Below are 17,810 nucleotides of genomic sequence, written 5' to 3' on the forward strand. Positions count from 1 at the left end.
AAAAATGCCGTGGTTAACACATGGGGAAAATTACCCATGTCCCTATGGGTAATTTTGCTAAATCGAGTATGGCAACCCTTTATTGAAGTACTCGGCCAAGGCCATGGTAGAATAATACAGGTAATAGCAAGTGTTGTTGTACAACAAACGTAACAACAACCACATGCAAATTTGTTTTTGTACGTACTACAAGCAGGGTTCGAAAATAAACAGTACACTAACATAGTGTACTGTACCGGTACAGTATCACTAAAAAAATTTTTAGCGGTGGTGTACCGGTACACTACCACTAAAAAATATGTTAGTGATACTGTACCGGAACACAACGATAATCGTACTGTACCGCAGTCGGAGCACTAAAAAATCGTAGTGTACCGCAGTCGGAGCACTAAAAAATCGTAGTGTTCCGGAGTCGGAGCACTAAAAAAGGTAGTGTTCCGCAATCGGAGCACTAAAAAATCGTAGTGTACCACATTAAAAAAATGTACTGGCATCAATACGCTTTTTTATGATTTGGGAAAATAATATTAAAGGTTTGATTTTTTAGTATGTAGCATTGCAAATGAATAAAATGATTATAATAAAAGAAATTAAAAATTATCCAACTTTGCAATATTACACAAAATTCGATATTAGTATCACTCTTTGTATAAGTGGAAATTAAAGAACAAGTAAAACAACGTACTGTCATATGTCAATGAAACATACTTAATACTGATTTATTTATAAGTATTTAATTGTTATTACATAAATGTATTTTTTAATAAAAATTGAATTAATTAAACAACTTAAATATAATAAACATAATATAAATAGAAAGTAAAAAAGGAAATGTAATAAACTAAAAATATAAGTACACCAGTACGAACTTTAATCTGATCCCAATTGGCTTTTACCATTAATATATGCTCTAAATTTAACTGATCGGATAACATATATTTCATAGCTGAAAATAAGCGTTCCACGCTTACTTGTGTTGATGGTATTGCCAGTAAAATATTCGCAATGTTTGAAGAATCCCAATATTGTAAAACATTTGCATTTAGTGGCAATCTAGATTTTCTTTCATAAGTGGATAGATCGGATTCAAAATTATCAATGTTTGAAGAACTCTGTGTTGGCGTGGTAGGATCTAAAGTTTGCAGGTAATCGGAAAAGGATTTCAGTGTGCATGCATTACTTGTTGATGGAGTTTCATCCAGTATTGTGCAGGCCGTATTGTCTGTTGTAGAATCTGAAGAAATAAGGGTAATAGTTAAAAACATATGTATGTATTTTTGGTATTAATATAGCAAACGTTCGCTATCCTGAGATTCCTCTTCCATAAGCATTTGTAACTCCGAATTCAGCACTTTTACCGTTTTTAACATGTTAGATCCATTGTCGGTTGTAATGGTAAAAATGTTGCGTACATCAACACCATATTCTTTTAGAACTTCCAATATAATAGATTTTATATATTCACCGGTATGACTTGATTTCAGCTCTTTTACTGCCAATGTTTTAACAATGATTTTACCACTTTTGATGTATTGAACATTTATACCGAGCATGCTAAAATCCCACCTGGTTGCTACATCAATCTTAAGAGAAAACAATGTCCCTTTTAAATCATTAGATATTTCCGTTTTAATATTTGTGGAAAATGCGATGATTCGTTCCATTATATTATGCTCATTGACTGTTATTCCGAGCAAACTTAAAACTGGTTCCATTAGAATTTTGAAGGCCCTATCTTCGGCCATGTGCAGAGGACGTCCATTTTTGGTGAATAGTTCCACTATTGCTAGTTCGATGTTCCTCGGATTTACATTTCTTCGCAGTAATACTTCGTTAACACAATTTTGTAATTTCATTGCACGTTTTTGTTCAATATAGTTTGCATATTGCTCAGGATGTGATCGCTTTAAGTGTCTTTCTATATTTCCGGAATGTGCACTTAAAATCTTGTTCTTACAACTTTGCAAATTACACACAACATCGTTTGATTCATTTGTATTGAACATATCTAAAAGAATAATATTTTTAGGTCGCGGCATTTTTGTAATTATTTGCTGAACGCTTGAGAAGAACTAAACAGCAGGATATCGGCTTTTTTGCATATATTGTAACAAATATTGTTCTTAATAATAAAAGACTACCTGTACTCCGATGCGAAATTGTGGCAAACTATATTCTGGATATCAGCACATATTTTGATGTGGTACCTGTACAATGTTTTACAATTTAAGGCTAAATCATAAAACTGATTTTAAACCCTCAGCCATACTTTAAAAAATATTTAATTTTTTGCACCTACATTCACTGATTTTTCGGAACCACAAAGTAACAGGTACATAATCTGCATAAAAACCATTCATTGATTTCATTTAGCGGCCCACCTAAGATAATAAAACAAACTTGACCTTTTACCAAAATATACAATTTTATGGCACTAACTTTTATTACCCATATTCTTGCATTCATTCGTAGAATTTTAGTTTTTAAATGAATGAATATTTTTACTGGTTCATTTCAGGCGTATCCATAAAGACTTGTGGCAACCACTAAAATACCCTTTTTCACGGAGAATTTAAATTTTCAATTTAATTTTCCTTTTTATCCTTTCTACCTAATCTCATATTTTTATACTTTCTTCAATTTCGCAAAGAAAATAAATCCAGCTATTATTTTCATAATATTGAATTGTATTATTTATATTTACATTATAAAAAACATCGAACTTTCAATTTTTTCCCAAATCGTAAACAACATACATGTGGTACACTACCGGTACATTATTTTTTTAATGTTCCGACATGTGGTACACTACGATTTTGTAGTGCTCCGACTGCGGAACACTACGATTTTGTAGTGCTCCGACTGCGGAACACTACGTTTTTTAGTGTTCCGACTGCGGTACAGTACGATTATCGTTGTGCTCCGGTACAGTATCACTAAAATATTTTTTAAGGGTTGTGTTCCGGTACGGTACACTATCGTAGTGTACCACTCCACCTCGGTACGGTACAGAACACTATGGTACTGTACCATAATGTTTATTTTCGAACGCTGACTACAAGTGTCAAAACAATTAATTTTCAGTAAATTATTTTAATTTCAAAAACATACATTTTTGAAATTTGGATTATTAAATTTAAAATGCAGAAGAATAGTTTCTCAATTATTTAATTTTAATGCTTTCATACCATTCCCTTGAATGTGTAGTTGCTAGCTGTGGGTCCAAATCCCTCAACACTTCTAGCAATCGATAGAAAATCGTGAAAATAGTAACATCCCTCTCGAATTGAAACCAAATTGCATATATACATAAAGTATTCTACATTTTGCAATCTTAGGAAACATGAAATATATGAAGTAATATATACTATATTACTTCATGTGTTGTCGCTATTCCTTTAGACGAAAAAAGTTTCCGCACCACTGTATATCAATAAATGCAATTAAATCGCAAAACGTTATATCGATTCTGACATTAGTATTACCACAGAGTCAAATTAACTGGGGTTGCTGCTACCTGCAATAATTATACCATGGGCCAAGCCATGGCCCATGATAGAATTAAGAAGCTAATCATACGATTACAATTTTTTTCAAATTTAATAATTCGACAACATCTTATTGTAAAAATTTATGTTTACAAATCCATCATATACACACAAATCAGAGATAAGAACCTATTTTACAGAAAATGCAGAGATGGGAATACTTATTTGAAATTAACAAAATGTTAAAAACATAAATATTAATATGTAATACGGAAATAAAAGAGTATTTCCAACATTTTTAGAGAAACGCCATTAGCAACAGGTTTGAAGGATTCCGGGGAACACATCAAATCTATTTTTCTTTTATTGCTCATATTTTTATTTTATTGCCAAATTTCTTTTCATTTATAAAACTTGTAAAATTGGTAGTGCTTCCATTATTTTAATTCTTTTAATGGGGGACAAATTGGTTTGTTTTGGCAAATCAGCTGATTAGTTGCAAGCTTCTGCAGGAATACCGTCTGTTTACTTTTCGCCTTTTCCTTGCAAAAGAGAAAACTACCTTACTCTCTCAGAATGAAGTTGCTGGACAATTCTTGCTGGAAAAGTAACCAGACACACCTTTTATCAGATGAAATGTCATAATTCATATTCATGCTTGCGGATAAAATTAATATTTTCGCCTTGACAGAAGGATTTTGTGGCGTATATATTTGTTGTAAATTTATTGTCAAATAGATTAGAAAATGTAAGTAGATTTTTTTCAAAAATAAGTAGATTTTTATAAGTTTTCTTGTACGACACGAATAGAGGTTTTTATGTATGCATTTTTTCTGCAATATTTATATAATTTTTCATTCAAAATATTTAATTTAAATATTAGTTCGACAGTTCATTGTCCCTGTGTCAATGCAACTACTATTATTTTTCTACCATGCGCTTCTTCGAGAATCTATCAAAAACAAGTCGATAGTCGTTTCCATAATTGTAACAATTTGTGCTATTTTTCACACCATTAATAAAAATAACCCAACATTGCACTTTAGAAAATGAAATGGGGACTGAAAAGAATTACTTTGTTGCGGGCCTTGTAAACGAAAAATCCCAAGTCGACAGCAAAAAAAAAATTTACGTGGAAGGGCCTTAGAAAGTGGCCTTTTCGCCTACATGGTGGCCACCAACCATGAAAAACCACTAGCTTCCAGTATGCGCTAGAGTTGGGGATTCGTTGGGGTGTAGTGGTTTGTCGTTGCACCCTTTATAAAATATGGGTGGACAACTGGATTGTCATGCCATCAATCCATTGCCCACACCGATCGAAAGCCCAACATGTGAAATACAGGAAACAATATTCTCCATCATAGGAAAACCAAATAAACGCTGGGGAATACTTGCTTCTATTGAAAGAATTTAATGTTTCCTGCATCTCATCATGGGGGCCATACCTGCAAGAAAAAAGCTGAAAAGAAAGAAAAAAATATTAATAAAAATTGTAATAATTAAAACTGGAACGATACCGCTTGGTGTTGGCTGTTGGTGTTTTGCGTGATTTTGACTTCTTAGTAATTTTGACATTTGGGTCATATGGTGAATCTAAGTCTCCAAATTTTAGGAAGTGTTCGGACAAACGAAAGATCCGTGTCGGCAAAACAGAGCGTAGAAAAATTGAATGATACTGTATTATCGGCAAAAGGGGATGTTTTTAAGAGTGAAAGTTACTCTTAAAAGGTTCGGAGAAAATGGGATTTCAGAATGTTGCAAAGGGTTTGTTGCAGATAAACCTAGAGGGGGACGACTGGTTTTAGGAAAAAAGGGACAAATCTTGAGGGCTAGGAAAATGGCTAGTAATGGAAAGGAACCATTTTTGTTCCCGAACCTATAAAAGGTAGTACTGATGGGGAAAAACAGATTAGTTATTTAGTGGTGTTGAGCTAAAAAGCCTTTTTTTGAACATATAATCGAAATAGATTGACATTTTTATTTGTGAAAAAAATCTTTTGTTTTGTGAAAAGAAAAAAAAATAAACGTGTAATTGGTAATTAGGTAAAAATATTTAAATTAAAAGAAAGGAAATGTGCAAACACATTAATAATTATGATATATTAGGTGACTGGAGGGAGGAGAGAATAAGCCTTAAGTGTCAAAGGTTAATTAAACCGTTTCTTAAATATACTCCGACAAACAAATAAGGTAAGAAAATGAAGTGCTAGGAATGGACAGAAAAATATCCAACGTAACCATTCTTGTTTTATTCGGCAGGTCGGAGTCGGGTACAGACAGCGATATCTTGTGGGCAATATTCACATTAACACCACTGACCGACATTTGTACTTAAAGTGGTAAGTCAACTGTACCCAACGATATAGTGTCACCCGAGTACCATCTATGGGTGGACTGACACATTGAATTAACTCTCCACTCGTCAGTTTAAAGCTCAGCACCCAGAAAATACCCAATATATTTCCAACTTTGATTCTATGCTGTGAAGTCTCCAACCTGTTTTTTTTTAACGTCACAGTGTTCCGGGATTACATATAAACCTCTAACTATTTAAGTAATTCCAACGCAACGAATTCTTATTCTGACTAATGTTAAAAGGTTGCGGATGTGACGAAGTATTATTAGACTTCATCAGGATTTGAATGGTCGTAGAGGTGACCCTGGAGTATAAGACATATTGACAATTACAAACACATACAACACATTAACACATCACGAATTTTATTAATTTTTTTTTTTCGACAACCAATTTTCATATTTTTAAGTTTTTTTTTTATTTATTCCTCTATGTGTATTTATTGTTTATTTGAAATTTATTTATGTGATCTACTGTTAGAGTTAGGTATAACAACTTAAATGTTTTATTGAGTTTTTATTTGGACATTATTAGTTTATGTTCCTAGTAGGCAAGTTTTGAAACTATTCGTCGGATCCCCTTTGAGTCCAGGTAGAAAAGAGCTCTTTTTTTTTGGTGACGTTAGGGTGGGTCGTATATTCGATAGTATAAAGCTTGTTTATTAGAGTAATTCTGTGTTTTGATCCTTATTGGATATTGTTTAGAGTTCGTCCAAAGGACTAAAGAAAACATTATAGTTATTTTCTAATCTGGTCAAAAGACCGTTCGTATAAAAAAGGTTAAAAAAAGAGAAATAATTATTACTTTGCTCTATACTCTTTTAACGAGTTATTTTTATTATTAAAGTTTAATTTATATTTTTTTTATAATTTTATCAATACAATTTTTTTGTTAGTTTTTTTTTATATATTAGTTTTAATATTAATTATAATAAAATGACTTAATGTATGTTTAAAGAAAGAAAAAATGAGGATGTGTTAAAGAGTTATTAAGGAGGGAATAAAAGGGAGGTAAGTGGTGTGGGATTGTGCGGAAAAAGGGGTCATCAGGACAATAAAAGGAAGAGATGATCAAAGGTAGGGAGGGCGGCTAAATGGCTCGTGTGTCAACAGACGTTATGGATTTGGATGGTATCATGTTCATCATTATAGTGTTGTTCTTTTGTTGGTGAATTCCCATAGTTTATTGTTGTTGTTCCTGAGCCGGATGTTGGGATGGGACTCACCCCAATGGGAGTCGGCAGAGCTGGTCGGCGATATCAAGACATCTCAGGCTGCCTAAGAGGGACACATAACAATATGGCGCCCAAACCAAAGAAACCATAGGGTTTGTAGAAGTTAGGAAGTGTATTCCATCGAGACACTTGGAAATAGACCACTAGAAGTAAAAGAAAATAGACCAACATTACTACTTTGCGTTTGGAACGACGAATTCAAAGGGTTTTTGTAGCCATTCTGGACAGGTGCCAGAACTTGATGTACAAAAACGTTTGGAGCCCGTGTTTTACATGGAAAGTATGTAATGAAAAATACAGACCAAGATAGTTTGTGACCCGCCGATCAGAAGGTTAAGCGGTTTCGCACAAATTATCTTGGATAGATGGTAGAGAATAGTATCCGTTTGAAATTTAAAAGTGACACAGATTCATTAACAGGGTATCCGCTCTGGATTTAACCAGAGGACAGATGTATCCGTTTAGATGATCTGGGAAAACTGTAACGTCTTCGGTGGGAGGCGTTATAGTGCACGTATTAAATTGTTGTTTTTTTATTTTAATTTTGTGTTAAGGTTTGATTGATCCATCAGTTCCATAAAGGCCATAATAGCCTGCAACCGCACACACCACTCCTCTCCGAAAAAAACCTCCTGTAAAGACAGATAAAAATATTTATAATTAGAATTGTGTTTAAATTGTATTTTTTGCGTTGATAAAAAGTTGTAATGAGTACAGGGACTAGGTCCAAAGTAAAAGCTAAAAAGAGAGATAGACCACTGTTATTTGATTTAAATAGAACTATAGATAATTCAGAAGGAAAGAAAACAAAGGTAGCCAGTGACTTAACAGAAATGTCTGAAGAAACACCTACAGGTGGCAGTAACGTCCATGATTTTTCAGAGACGATAAATAGCCGAACCCCCATCATGAATTCCCTAGGACCTGTGTTCTTGCAAAGTGCCTTAGAGCAAAATAGAAATGTGCAGAATACAGACCAAATAAAGGCTTTAGAGAATTCAGTTCAGTCTGTCCAATCTGAAATGAACGAAATTAAAAAGGCATTAAGCGAATTATCGATTAATATGCAGAAGATCGTTCAAAATACGGTCCAGCCTACACAACCTCTTGCGAATGTGCCAATAGCTCTAAATTCAAACACCAATATAGCTCAAAATGTTTCAGCCCGAAACAACGATATTCCTAATCGTTCTCATAGCAATACCGTTCCAAACAGCGACGCCCCAACAACTTCCAATAATAGTTTACTCCCAATAAGTACTTATCCGGGTAGACCACTGCCCATTGAACCAACCAAGGGAATGAATATCGTTCGTATAAATAAACTGGGACTAAATTTTGATGGTAGCTCAAATGGTCTGGGTGTAGAAGATTTTGTTTACAGACTTGAGTATTACCAAAAGCAGTATAAAATACCCTGGACTGAGATAATTAGGGATTTCCCACTATTGGTTTCCGGTAGAGCAGAGTCGTGGTATTGGCTCTTTCAAAAGACCCATCAATTTCATGACTGGGAGGAACTAAAGTACAGTCTATTGAGTCAGTATCAATCGTCTCGCTCTAATTTTGAGATTCTCACTGACCTAGCCCAAAGAAAGCAACACGCTAATGAGTCGGTAGATAGCTTCTTCCACACAATGGGTCAAATCAGAACAAAATTGGTTCAACCAATTTCAGAATTTGATATGATCAAGATAATGAAAAAGAATATAAAAGAAAATATCGGGAGAATTGTCTATCCAATACAGGTCACCTCTGTTGAGCAACTCCGAATCGAGTGCAACGAGGCTGAAAAAAACTTCTTGAGGCGAGAAAATAAACCAGCCTTTACAACATCTCGTCCAATTAGGCAAGTTAGTGAACTTCACGAGGAAATGGACTTAGTGACAGAACAATCATACGCAGATGAAGAAATTGAAGTGTCCGCTGTCCAAAATGATAGGCGATTAAAACCGCAGCTGACTTGCTGGAATTGTAGAAAAACTGGACATGGTTTTCGTGAATGTGAAGAGACCACGAGATCCCTTTTTTGCTACAAATGTGGTAATCCTGGAACTACAACACCAAAGTGTGGTATTTGTCAGCAGGGAAACTACAAGAAGGGCGTAGAGATGGAAGGGGGCTCGCGTCCGAATTACAACCCCGGAAAGTAATCTCTCCAAACATTAAACTCCAGCACAATAATGAATGTCATAACGCGAAATCCTACGCCCAAAGAAGACATCAAATTCCGCTTGATGAGCGTCGGAAAAATTATGATGAAGTTAGGGATAGAATCTTCGGAGAATTTGATTATCCAAAATACTGTAAAAAAATTCCTAAAGTTCGTCAAAAATTTAGAGATAAAAGAAGAAATTTTAAAATAATTGTCGAAGTCATAAACCGAAGCAGTAATAGAAATGATCCGAGACCTTTTGCAGATGTTGAAATCGAAGGAATCCGATTAAAAGGGTTGCTAGACTCGGGGGCCTCAGTAAGTTTAATGGGAAAAGGCTGTAGGGAAATTATACAAGAATTAGGCAAAGAAGTAGCACCCATATTTTCAAATGTAAAGACTGCGGCTGGAAATCGGCACCGAATAATCGGTAAAGTAAAACTAAAAATCAAATATAACGAGCTTGAAAAGGATATTGAATTATATCTATGCCCTGACTTGGAACAAGAGATATATTTAGGGGTTGATTTTTGGAAATTATTCCACGTTGCCCCTGAGGTAATTAGAGTGGATGAACTGAAGGTAGAACAAATTCAAAATGACATGGTTAACGGGGAGAATTATAAATTAAACCCCCATGAGTTAACACCACAGCAACAGGAAAGACTAGATAAAGTCCTGAAGAATTTTGATACATTCGAGGAAAAAGGATTGGGCAAAACTTCCTTGGACAAACATTCCATTAAGTTGATAGACGGCGCCGAACCTGTAAAGGATCGCCATTACCCAATATCTCCTGCAGTTCAATCCATCGTATATGAGGAAATAGACAAAATGCTTACTTTAAAGGTTATAGAAGAAAGTGAGAGTCCTTGGTCCAATCGGACAACTATAGTACGGAAACCAGGAAAGAATCGCTTCTGCTTAGATGCGAGAAAACTTAATAAACTCACCGTGAAGGATGCGTATCCGCTCCAAAATATTGAGGGCATCTTAAGCAGAATCGACGAGACATACTACATCAGCAGTGTTGATTTAAAGTTTGCATTTTGGCAGATAGAATTAGATGATGAAAGCAAAGCATACACAGCGTTTACAGTCCCTGGTCGCCCGTTATATCAATTTAGGGTGATGCCGTTCGGTCTTTGTAACGCGGCCCAACGCTTATGTAGGTTGATGGACAAAGTTATACCGTCACACCTGAAAGAAAACGTTTTCATTTATTTAGACGACTTGCTGGTCATCTCTAGTGATTTTGACGAACATTTGCGTCTATTATGGGAAGTAGCAGAGTGCTTAAAGAAAGCAAATCTAACGATAGGGCTTAAGAAATCCCAGTTCTGTTTCCGCGAACTGAGGTATTTGGGATTTATCATTGGCGATGGAAAACTAAAGACGGACCCAGACAAGGTAAAAGCCATTAAAAAGATCGCAGAACCACGTAGCGCTAGAGAAGTTAGAAGCTTCTTAGGGACAGCGGGATGGTATAGGCGTTTCATTAAAGATTTTGCCACCATCTCCGCTCCACTTACCGATACCCTAAAAAAGAGTAAGAACTTTAAAATCACGGAGGAAGCTAGAAAAGCTTTTGAAGCATTAAAAAAGGCTTTAACATCTGCCCCAGTCCTTCGCCATGCGGATTTTTCAAAACATTTCTACATTCAATGCGATGCTTCGGAATGTGGAATTGGGGCTGTGCTATATCAACTAAATAATAAGGGGGAAGAACACCCCATAGCGTTTTATTCGCAAAAGTTAAATTCCTGTCAACGCAATTATAGCGTGACAGAAAAAGAATGTCTAGCTGCAGTGATGGCTATCAAAAAGTTTCGACCATATGTGGAATTGATGCCATTCACTGTAATAACGGACCACGCTTCTTTAAAATGGCTTATGTCCTTAAAGGATTTAACGGGAAGACTAGCTAGGTGGTCATTACAATTGCAGGCATTTAATTTTAATATAGAACACCGGAAAGGAAGCGAGAATGTTGTAGCGGACATGTTGTCGAGGGCTCCAGTTGCCAATGTTAGCGAAATCACGAAAAATGACTACTTAGATTTTGAAACCCTGGAATTCGAGAGTCAAGAATATCTTGATCTCATTAAAACTGTTACCGACAACCAAGAAAAGTTGCCAGATTTAAAAGTAGAAGATGGGTATGTTTTTAAAAAGGTACTACCTAGCTTGGAAGAAAATGAGGAACTCACATGGAGGTTATGGATTCCCTCAAGTATAACCTCGGAAATAATAAAAAAAGCCCATAATTCTATGACGTCTGCACATGGCGGGATAATAAAGACCCTTGAACGTATAAGACGATTCTTCTATTGGCCTCGAATGACCGTTCAAGTGCGTGAATACGTAAGGAACTGTCAGGTTTGTAAGGAAACCAAAGCTAGCAATCAGCATATGATGCCCAGTATAGGAAAGGAGGTAGTAACTGATAGGCCGTTCCAAAAGCTGTATATAGATTTTTTAGGAAAATACCCAAGATCGAAAAAAGGTAATGCATACATTTTCATCGTTGTGGATCACTTCACTAAATTCACCTTTCTCAAAGCAATGAGGGAGGCAACCGTCGGCAACGTGATAAAATTCCTTGTCGATGAAATTTTTTATAAATTTGGTGTCCCCGAAGTGATCCACAGCGATAATGGGGCGCAGTTTACCTCCAAAATGTTCAAAGAGCTGATGGAAACTTATCAAATAAATCATATGAAAACAGCCATATATTCGCCACAGTCCAACGCATCGGAACGTGTGAACCAGTCGGTAATTTGTGCCATTCGGGCATATCTCGATAAAGATCATAGAGACTGGGATATGTATTTATCCGAAATAGAATGTGCATTGAGAAATTCTATACACACTTCGACTGGGGTTACGCCGTTCTTTGCGTTGTTTGGCTTTCATATGTACTCAAATGGACAGGATTATAGCTTGGCAAGGAAATTGAAATCCTTAACCGACCATGAGCTCAGTAATATGGATAGACCAAGTAAGCTAGAACTCATAAGAGCCAATATAAAAGAAAATTTACATCGAGTTTACATAAAAAGTTCTGAAAAATATAATAAACGTGCAAGGGTGTGTAAATTTCGACCTGGACAAGAAGTCTACCGGCGAAATACCGTCTTATCCGACTTTTCGAAAAATATTAATTCAAAATTCTGCAAAAAATTTGTTAAAGCCCGAATTGTCAAGCCCGTTGGACAAAACATGTATGAACTCGAGGATATGCAAGGAAAATCCATTGGTATTTACCATGTCAAAGACATAAAGTATTAGTGCAATATAGATTTAAATTCCGTGATAGACAAGTGCATTATTAGAATTAGGTTGACTTAATTACATGTTGTGCTTGTCCCATTCATATATTTACCTCTATAGTGCAATATACATTACGTCTGTGATATACCCAAATGTACCTGATTTTCATATAGAAGTGATTATTTAATGATTTATACCCTACCTCGTAATTATGCATCTACGCCCGAACTATACCTCCAATAAGATTTTACAACCTATAATCATAGCACCTCACTATTAATACCCTATTTGGTAATTAGATATCAATATTTTGACTTACGTAATCTTCCGACTTATTCGCGCATGAGTGACCAGATTTCTGTTCCAATTTTTTTTTACCCAGTCGACTGACCTGTAAATACACACCAAGTAAGGACTTATGTGATAGAAAAAAAAAATACTTCCCTAAATTAAAAGTAAACTCAGAGCCCGGCTTAATCTCAGGGTGTGAGAGTTCCCCACGTTGGGCTTGATCCCGGACGTCACATAGTTCGATACAGCCCGCACACCAGTCCTGCCTTCGGGCCTTGTCAGCCCTGGAGTTTTGTTGCGGGCCTTGTAAACGAAAAATCCCAAGTCGACAGCAAAAAAAAAATTTACGTGGAAGGGCCTTAGAAAGTGGCCTTTTCGCCTACATGGTGGCCACCAACCATGAAAAACCACTAGCTTCCAGTATGCGCTAGAGTTGGGGAAGCCAGCGGTAGCTATAATGAACACTCCCGGATGGGCAGGCCACTGTAATGCCTCTCGTGACCGCCGTGTTCACTAAGTTTTTTTTTGTTTTCTTTTATGGGGGAGTTAATAATGGAGACACCTGGGCACTGAAAAGGGGGTAAACATAGTGCCAAGTATGTTTAGCCATGCCCAGGTGCCGTTTTGCTTGTTTTTTTTTGATTCGTTGGGGTGTAGTGGTTTGTCGTTGCACCCTTTATAAAATATGGGTGGACAACTGGATTGTCATGCCATCAATCCATTGCCCACACCGATCGAAAGCCCAACATGTGAAATACAGGAAACAATATTCTCCATCATAGGAAAACCAAATAAACGCTGGGGAATACTTGCTTCTATTGAAAGAATTTAATGTTTCCTGCATCTCATCATGGGGGCCATACCTGCAAGAAAAAAGCTGAAAAGAAAGAAAAAAATATTAATAAAAATTGTAATAATTAAAACTGGAACGATACCGCTTGGTGTTGGCTGTTGGTGTTTTGCGTGATTTTGACTTCTTAGTAATTTTGACATTTGGGTCATATGGTGAATCTAAGTCTCCAAATTTTAGGAAGTGTTCGGACAAACGAAAGATCCGTGTCGGCAAAACAGAGCGTAGAAAAATTGAATGATACTGTATTATCGGCAAAAGGGGATGTTTTTAAGAGTGAAAGTTACTCTTAAAAGGTTCGGAGAAAATGGGATTTCAGAATGTTGCAAAGGGTTTGTTGCAGATAAACCTAGAGGGGGACGACTGGTTTTAGGAAAAAAGGGACAAATCTTGAGGGCTAGGAAAATGGCTAGTAATGGAAAGGAACCATTTTTGTTCCCGAACCTATAAAAGGTAGTACTGATGGGGAAAAACAGATTAGTTATTTAGTGGTGTTGAGCTAAAAAGCCTTTTTTTGAACATATAATCGAAATAGATTGACATTTTTATTTGTGAAAAAAATCTTTTGTTTTGTGAAAAGAAAAAAAAATAAACGTGTAATTGGTAATTAGGTAAAAATATTTAAATTAAAAGAAAGGAAATGTGCAAACACATTAATAATTATGATATATTAGGTGACTGGAGGGAGGAGAGAATAAGCCTTAAGTGTCAAAGGTTAATTAAACCGTTTCTTAAATATACTCCGACAAACAAATAAGGTAAGAAAATGAAGTGCTAGGAATGGACAGAAAAATATCCAACGTAACCATTCTTGTTTTATTCGGCAGGTCGGAGTCGGGTACAGACAGCGATATCTTGTGGGCAATATTCACATTAACACCACTGACCGACATTTGTACTTAAAGTGGTAAGTCAACTGTACCCAACGATATAGTGTCACCCGAGTACCATCTATGGGTGGACTGACACATTGAATTAACTCTCCACTCGTCAGTTTAAAGCTCAGCACCCAGAAAATACCCAATATATTTCCAACTTTGATTCTATGCTGTGAAGTCTCCAACCTGTTTTTTTTTAACGTCACAGTGTTCCGGGATTACATATAAACCTCTAACTATTTAAGTAATTCCAACGCAACGAATTCTTATTCTGACTAATGTTAAAAGGTTGCGGATGTGACGAAGTATTATTAGACTTCATCAGGATTTGAATGGTCGTAGAGGTGACCCTGGAGTATAAGACATATTGACAATTACAAACACATACAACACATTAACACATCACGAATTTTATTAATTTTTTTTTTCGACAACCAATTTTCATATTTTTAAGTTTTTTTTTTATTTATTCCTCTATGTGTATTTATTGTTTATTTGAAATTTATTTATGTGATCTACTGTTAGAGTTAGGTATAACAACTTAAATGTTTTATTGAGTTTTTATTTGGACATTATTAGTTTATGTTCCTAGTAGGCAAGTTTTGAAACTATTCGTCGGATCCCCTTTGAGTCCAGGTAGAAAAGAGCTCTTTTTTTTTGGTGACGTTAGGGTGGGTCGTATATTCGATAGTATAAAGCTTGTTTATTAGAGTAATTCTGTGTTTTGATCCTTATTGGATATTGTTTAGAGTTCGTCCAAAGGACTAAAGAAAACATTATAGTTATTTTCTAATCTGGTCAAAAGACCGTTCGTATAAAAAAGGTTAAAAAAAGAGAAATAATTATTACTTTGCTCTATACTCTTTTAACGAGTTATTTTTATTATTAAAGTTTAATTTATATTTTTTTTATAATTTTATCAATACAATTTTTTTGTTAGTTTTTTTTATATATTAGTTTTAATATTAATTATAATAAAATGACTTAATGTATGTTTAAAGAAAGAAAAAATGAGGATGTGTTAAAGAGTTATTAAGGAGGGAATAAAAGGGAGGTAAGTGGTGTGGGATTGTGCGGAAAAAGGGGTCATCAGGACAATAAAAGGAAGAGATGATCAAAGGTAGGGAGGGCGGCTAAATGGCTCGTGTGTCAACAGACGTTATGGATTTGGATGGTATCATGTTCATCATTATAGTGTTGTTCTTTTGTTGGTGAATTCCCATAGTTTATTGTTGTTGTTCCTGAGCCGGATGTTGGGATGGGACTCACCCCAATGGGAGTCGGCAGAGCTGGTCGGCGATATCAAGACATCTCAGGCTGCCTAAGAGGGACACATAACAACTTCTTCCCTGGCACCTCGTTATTTTTGCAAATCGTAAATATTCTTATTGTATATACTTTAAAATAAAAACTAGTTATTTCCTTTTATAACTTTCATTGCAATATTTTAATTTCAATTATTTTCATACAATTTAATATAAATAAGCCAACATGGCCAAAATCCATGGTAGAATGAAGAAGGTAAAGTCATGCAATCATATGTTTACATTTTTTTTCAAATTGATTTTGACAACCATAAATTCAAATACAAAATTAAAATGTAAATTTTAAATTTCAAAATATGAAAAAAATCTTTTCTTTGCCAAAAAAAAATTAATTTTGGCAGGAAAGAATTTTTTTATTGTTCCCAAATTCGAAAAAAGCCGTAAATGATGGTCTCAAGCATGTGACTCTTAGATTTTTTGGGGCAGACATCGTGCAATTTTCCATCTTTACATCAGATACTGTGTATGCAGACGTACTGGAATGAGCAAAGTTTGACAGGAATAGGTTTGTGAGGTTTATAGGTTTACAAAATTTTTGCCCGTTGTGGTGGAAGTACCAGAAAAAGTGATCCGTTCTTCGTACCAGATCTCGTGTTGGCAGAAATATTGAGATGCGTGAAGTTTGAAGACAACTCTCTCTCTCCACATTTGACAAATGATATATGATTATTTAAAAATTTGGGGGAAGAACCAGAAGGACCGATGTATCCCATTTCTACAGTAGATCCTGTATTGATGGAAATTTGAGTGTGTGCCGTTCAATTTGGCTTTTATGGGAGTCATTGTTATTCAAAATTTTGACCTATGGGGAATATCATATCCGATCTTGTGTTAGTAGAAATATTGGAATGTACGAAATTTAAAGACAATTGGAGGTACTGAAAGAATTGGGTAGATATTGTTCCTTTTCACATTATTTTTCATTCATTTATTTTGAAAAAGTTAATCAATATATATGTATATATATATATATATATATTTTTTTTTTTTTTGTTTGCGACGGTTCATATAAAAGATTGTTTTGACAAGCTGAGTTACAAAAAATGCAAAGATGGGAATGCTTATTTGAAATGACTTTACCTTCTTAATTTTACCATGCCAAAATCATACAACAGTACAAAAACAGCCTATAACTATATTAATCAATATATATATATATATATATATATATATATATATATATATATATATATATATATATATATATATATATATATATATATATATATATATATATAGAAAGTTGCATGGACCAAACATTTCTTTAATCGTCATTGATTTATACTACAATGAATATATGGACTTTTTGGGGTCTCCAACGCAACATTTCAATGACAAAAAATAATTCCCATCTACGGTAATGGGTGTAACAGAGTAATTATCTTTGACTATTCTGAAATCATTCTGCCCTCAATCATGAGGTGGACAAAACTAAATACCATGCAGCACGGCATTCTAAACGTTGGAAATACAAACTCCAAATTACAGCTCATTTGAATGGAAAATGTTGCTAAGCTCTTTACAACACCAAAAATTGAGCTGAGGTTCCACTCGGGGCTATTATAGATATTCCATATCACATAGGTTCTTATACCCTACACCACATAGTGGTAAGGGTATTATGTCTTTGTGCATTTGTTTGTAACATGGAGAAGGAAGCGAGATAGACCCTTAGTTATTTTTGAGAATCTCCATAGAATAACTTTCTGAGTTGATTTATGCATGTCAGTCCGTCCGTCCGTGTCTACATGTATTCTTGTGAACAAAATGCAGGTCGAATTTTTATCCGATTGAGATGAAATTTTGCACAAATCTTTTGTTTGGCCCAAGAACGAACTCTATTGAAATTGGTAAAAATTTAGATATAGCTCCCATATATATCTTCGTCCGATTTGCCTTTTATTGTGCACCAAATGTGTAATATCAGCCCGAATAGTATGGAATTTTGCACATACAACCA

General features: G+C 35.1%; 1 protein-coding gene and 1 long non-coding RNA gene across 4 annotated transcripts; both read right to left on the bottom strand.

Moving 5' to 3' along the window:
- Window positions 1-1,283: 1,283 nt before the first annotated feature.
- Window positions 1,284-2,039, bottom strand: LOC131804938 (uncharacterized). Its single transcript, XM_059128169.1, has one exon. It carries the CDS (start codon window positions 2,037-2,039, stop codon window positions 1,284-1,286), a length of 756 nt encoding a protein of 251 aa, XP_058984152.1.
- Window positions 2,040-6,792: 4,753 nt separating this feature from the next.
- LOC131805054 (uncharacterized) lies at window positions 6,793-13,525 on the bottom strand. 3 transcript variants are annotated; one of them, XR_009343490.1, is made up of 3 exons: window positions 12,826-13,525; window positions 10,187-10,433; window positions 6,793-7,710 (listed from the first exon to the last, which is right to left on the bottom strand). It is a non-coding gene; the product is annotated as an uncharacterized LOC131805054 (long non-coding RNA). The 3 variants fall into 3 exon arrangements; XR_009343489.1 differs by having other exon boundaries at window positions 10,187-12,760; XR_009343488.1 differs by lacking the exon at window positions 10,187-10,433.
- Between the last annotated feature and the right edge of the window lie 4,285 nt (window positions 13,526-17,810).

The sequence above is a fragment of the Musca domestica genome, unplaced genomic scaffold, assembly GCF_030504385.1.
Source record: "Musca domestica strain aabys unplaced genomic scaffold, Musca_domestica.polishedcontigs.V.1.1 5, whole genome shotgun sequence".
NCBI classification, from domain to species: domain Eukaryota; kingdom Metazoa; phylum Arthropoda; class Insecta; order Diptera; family Muscidae; genus Musca; species Musca domestica.

Coding starts and splice junctions, on each gene's coding strand:
- LOC131804938 (XM_059128169.1), bottom strand. CDS start 2,039: ATGCCGCGACCTAAAAATATTATTCTTTTAGATATGTTCAATACAAAT.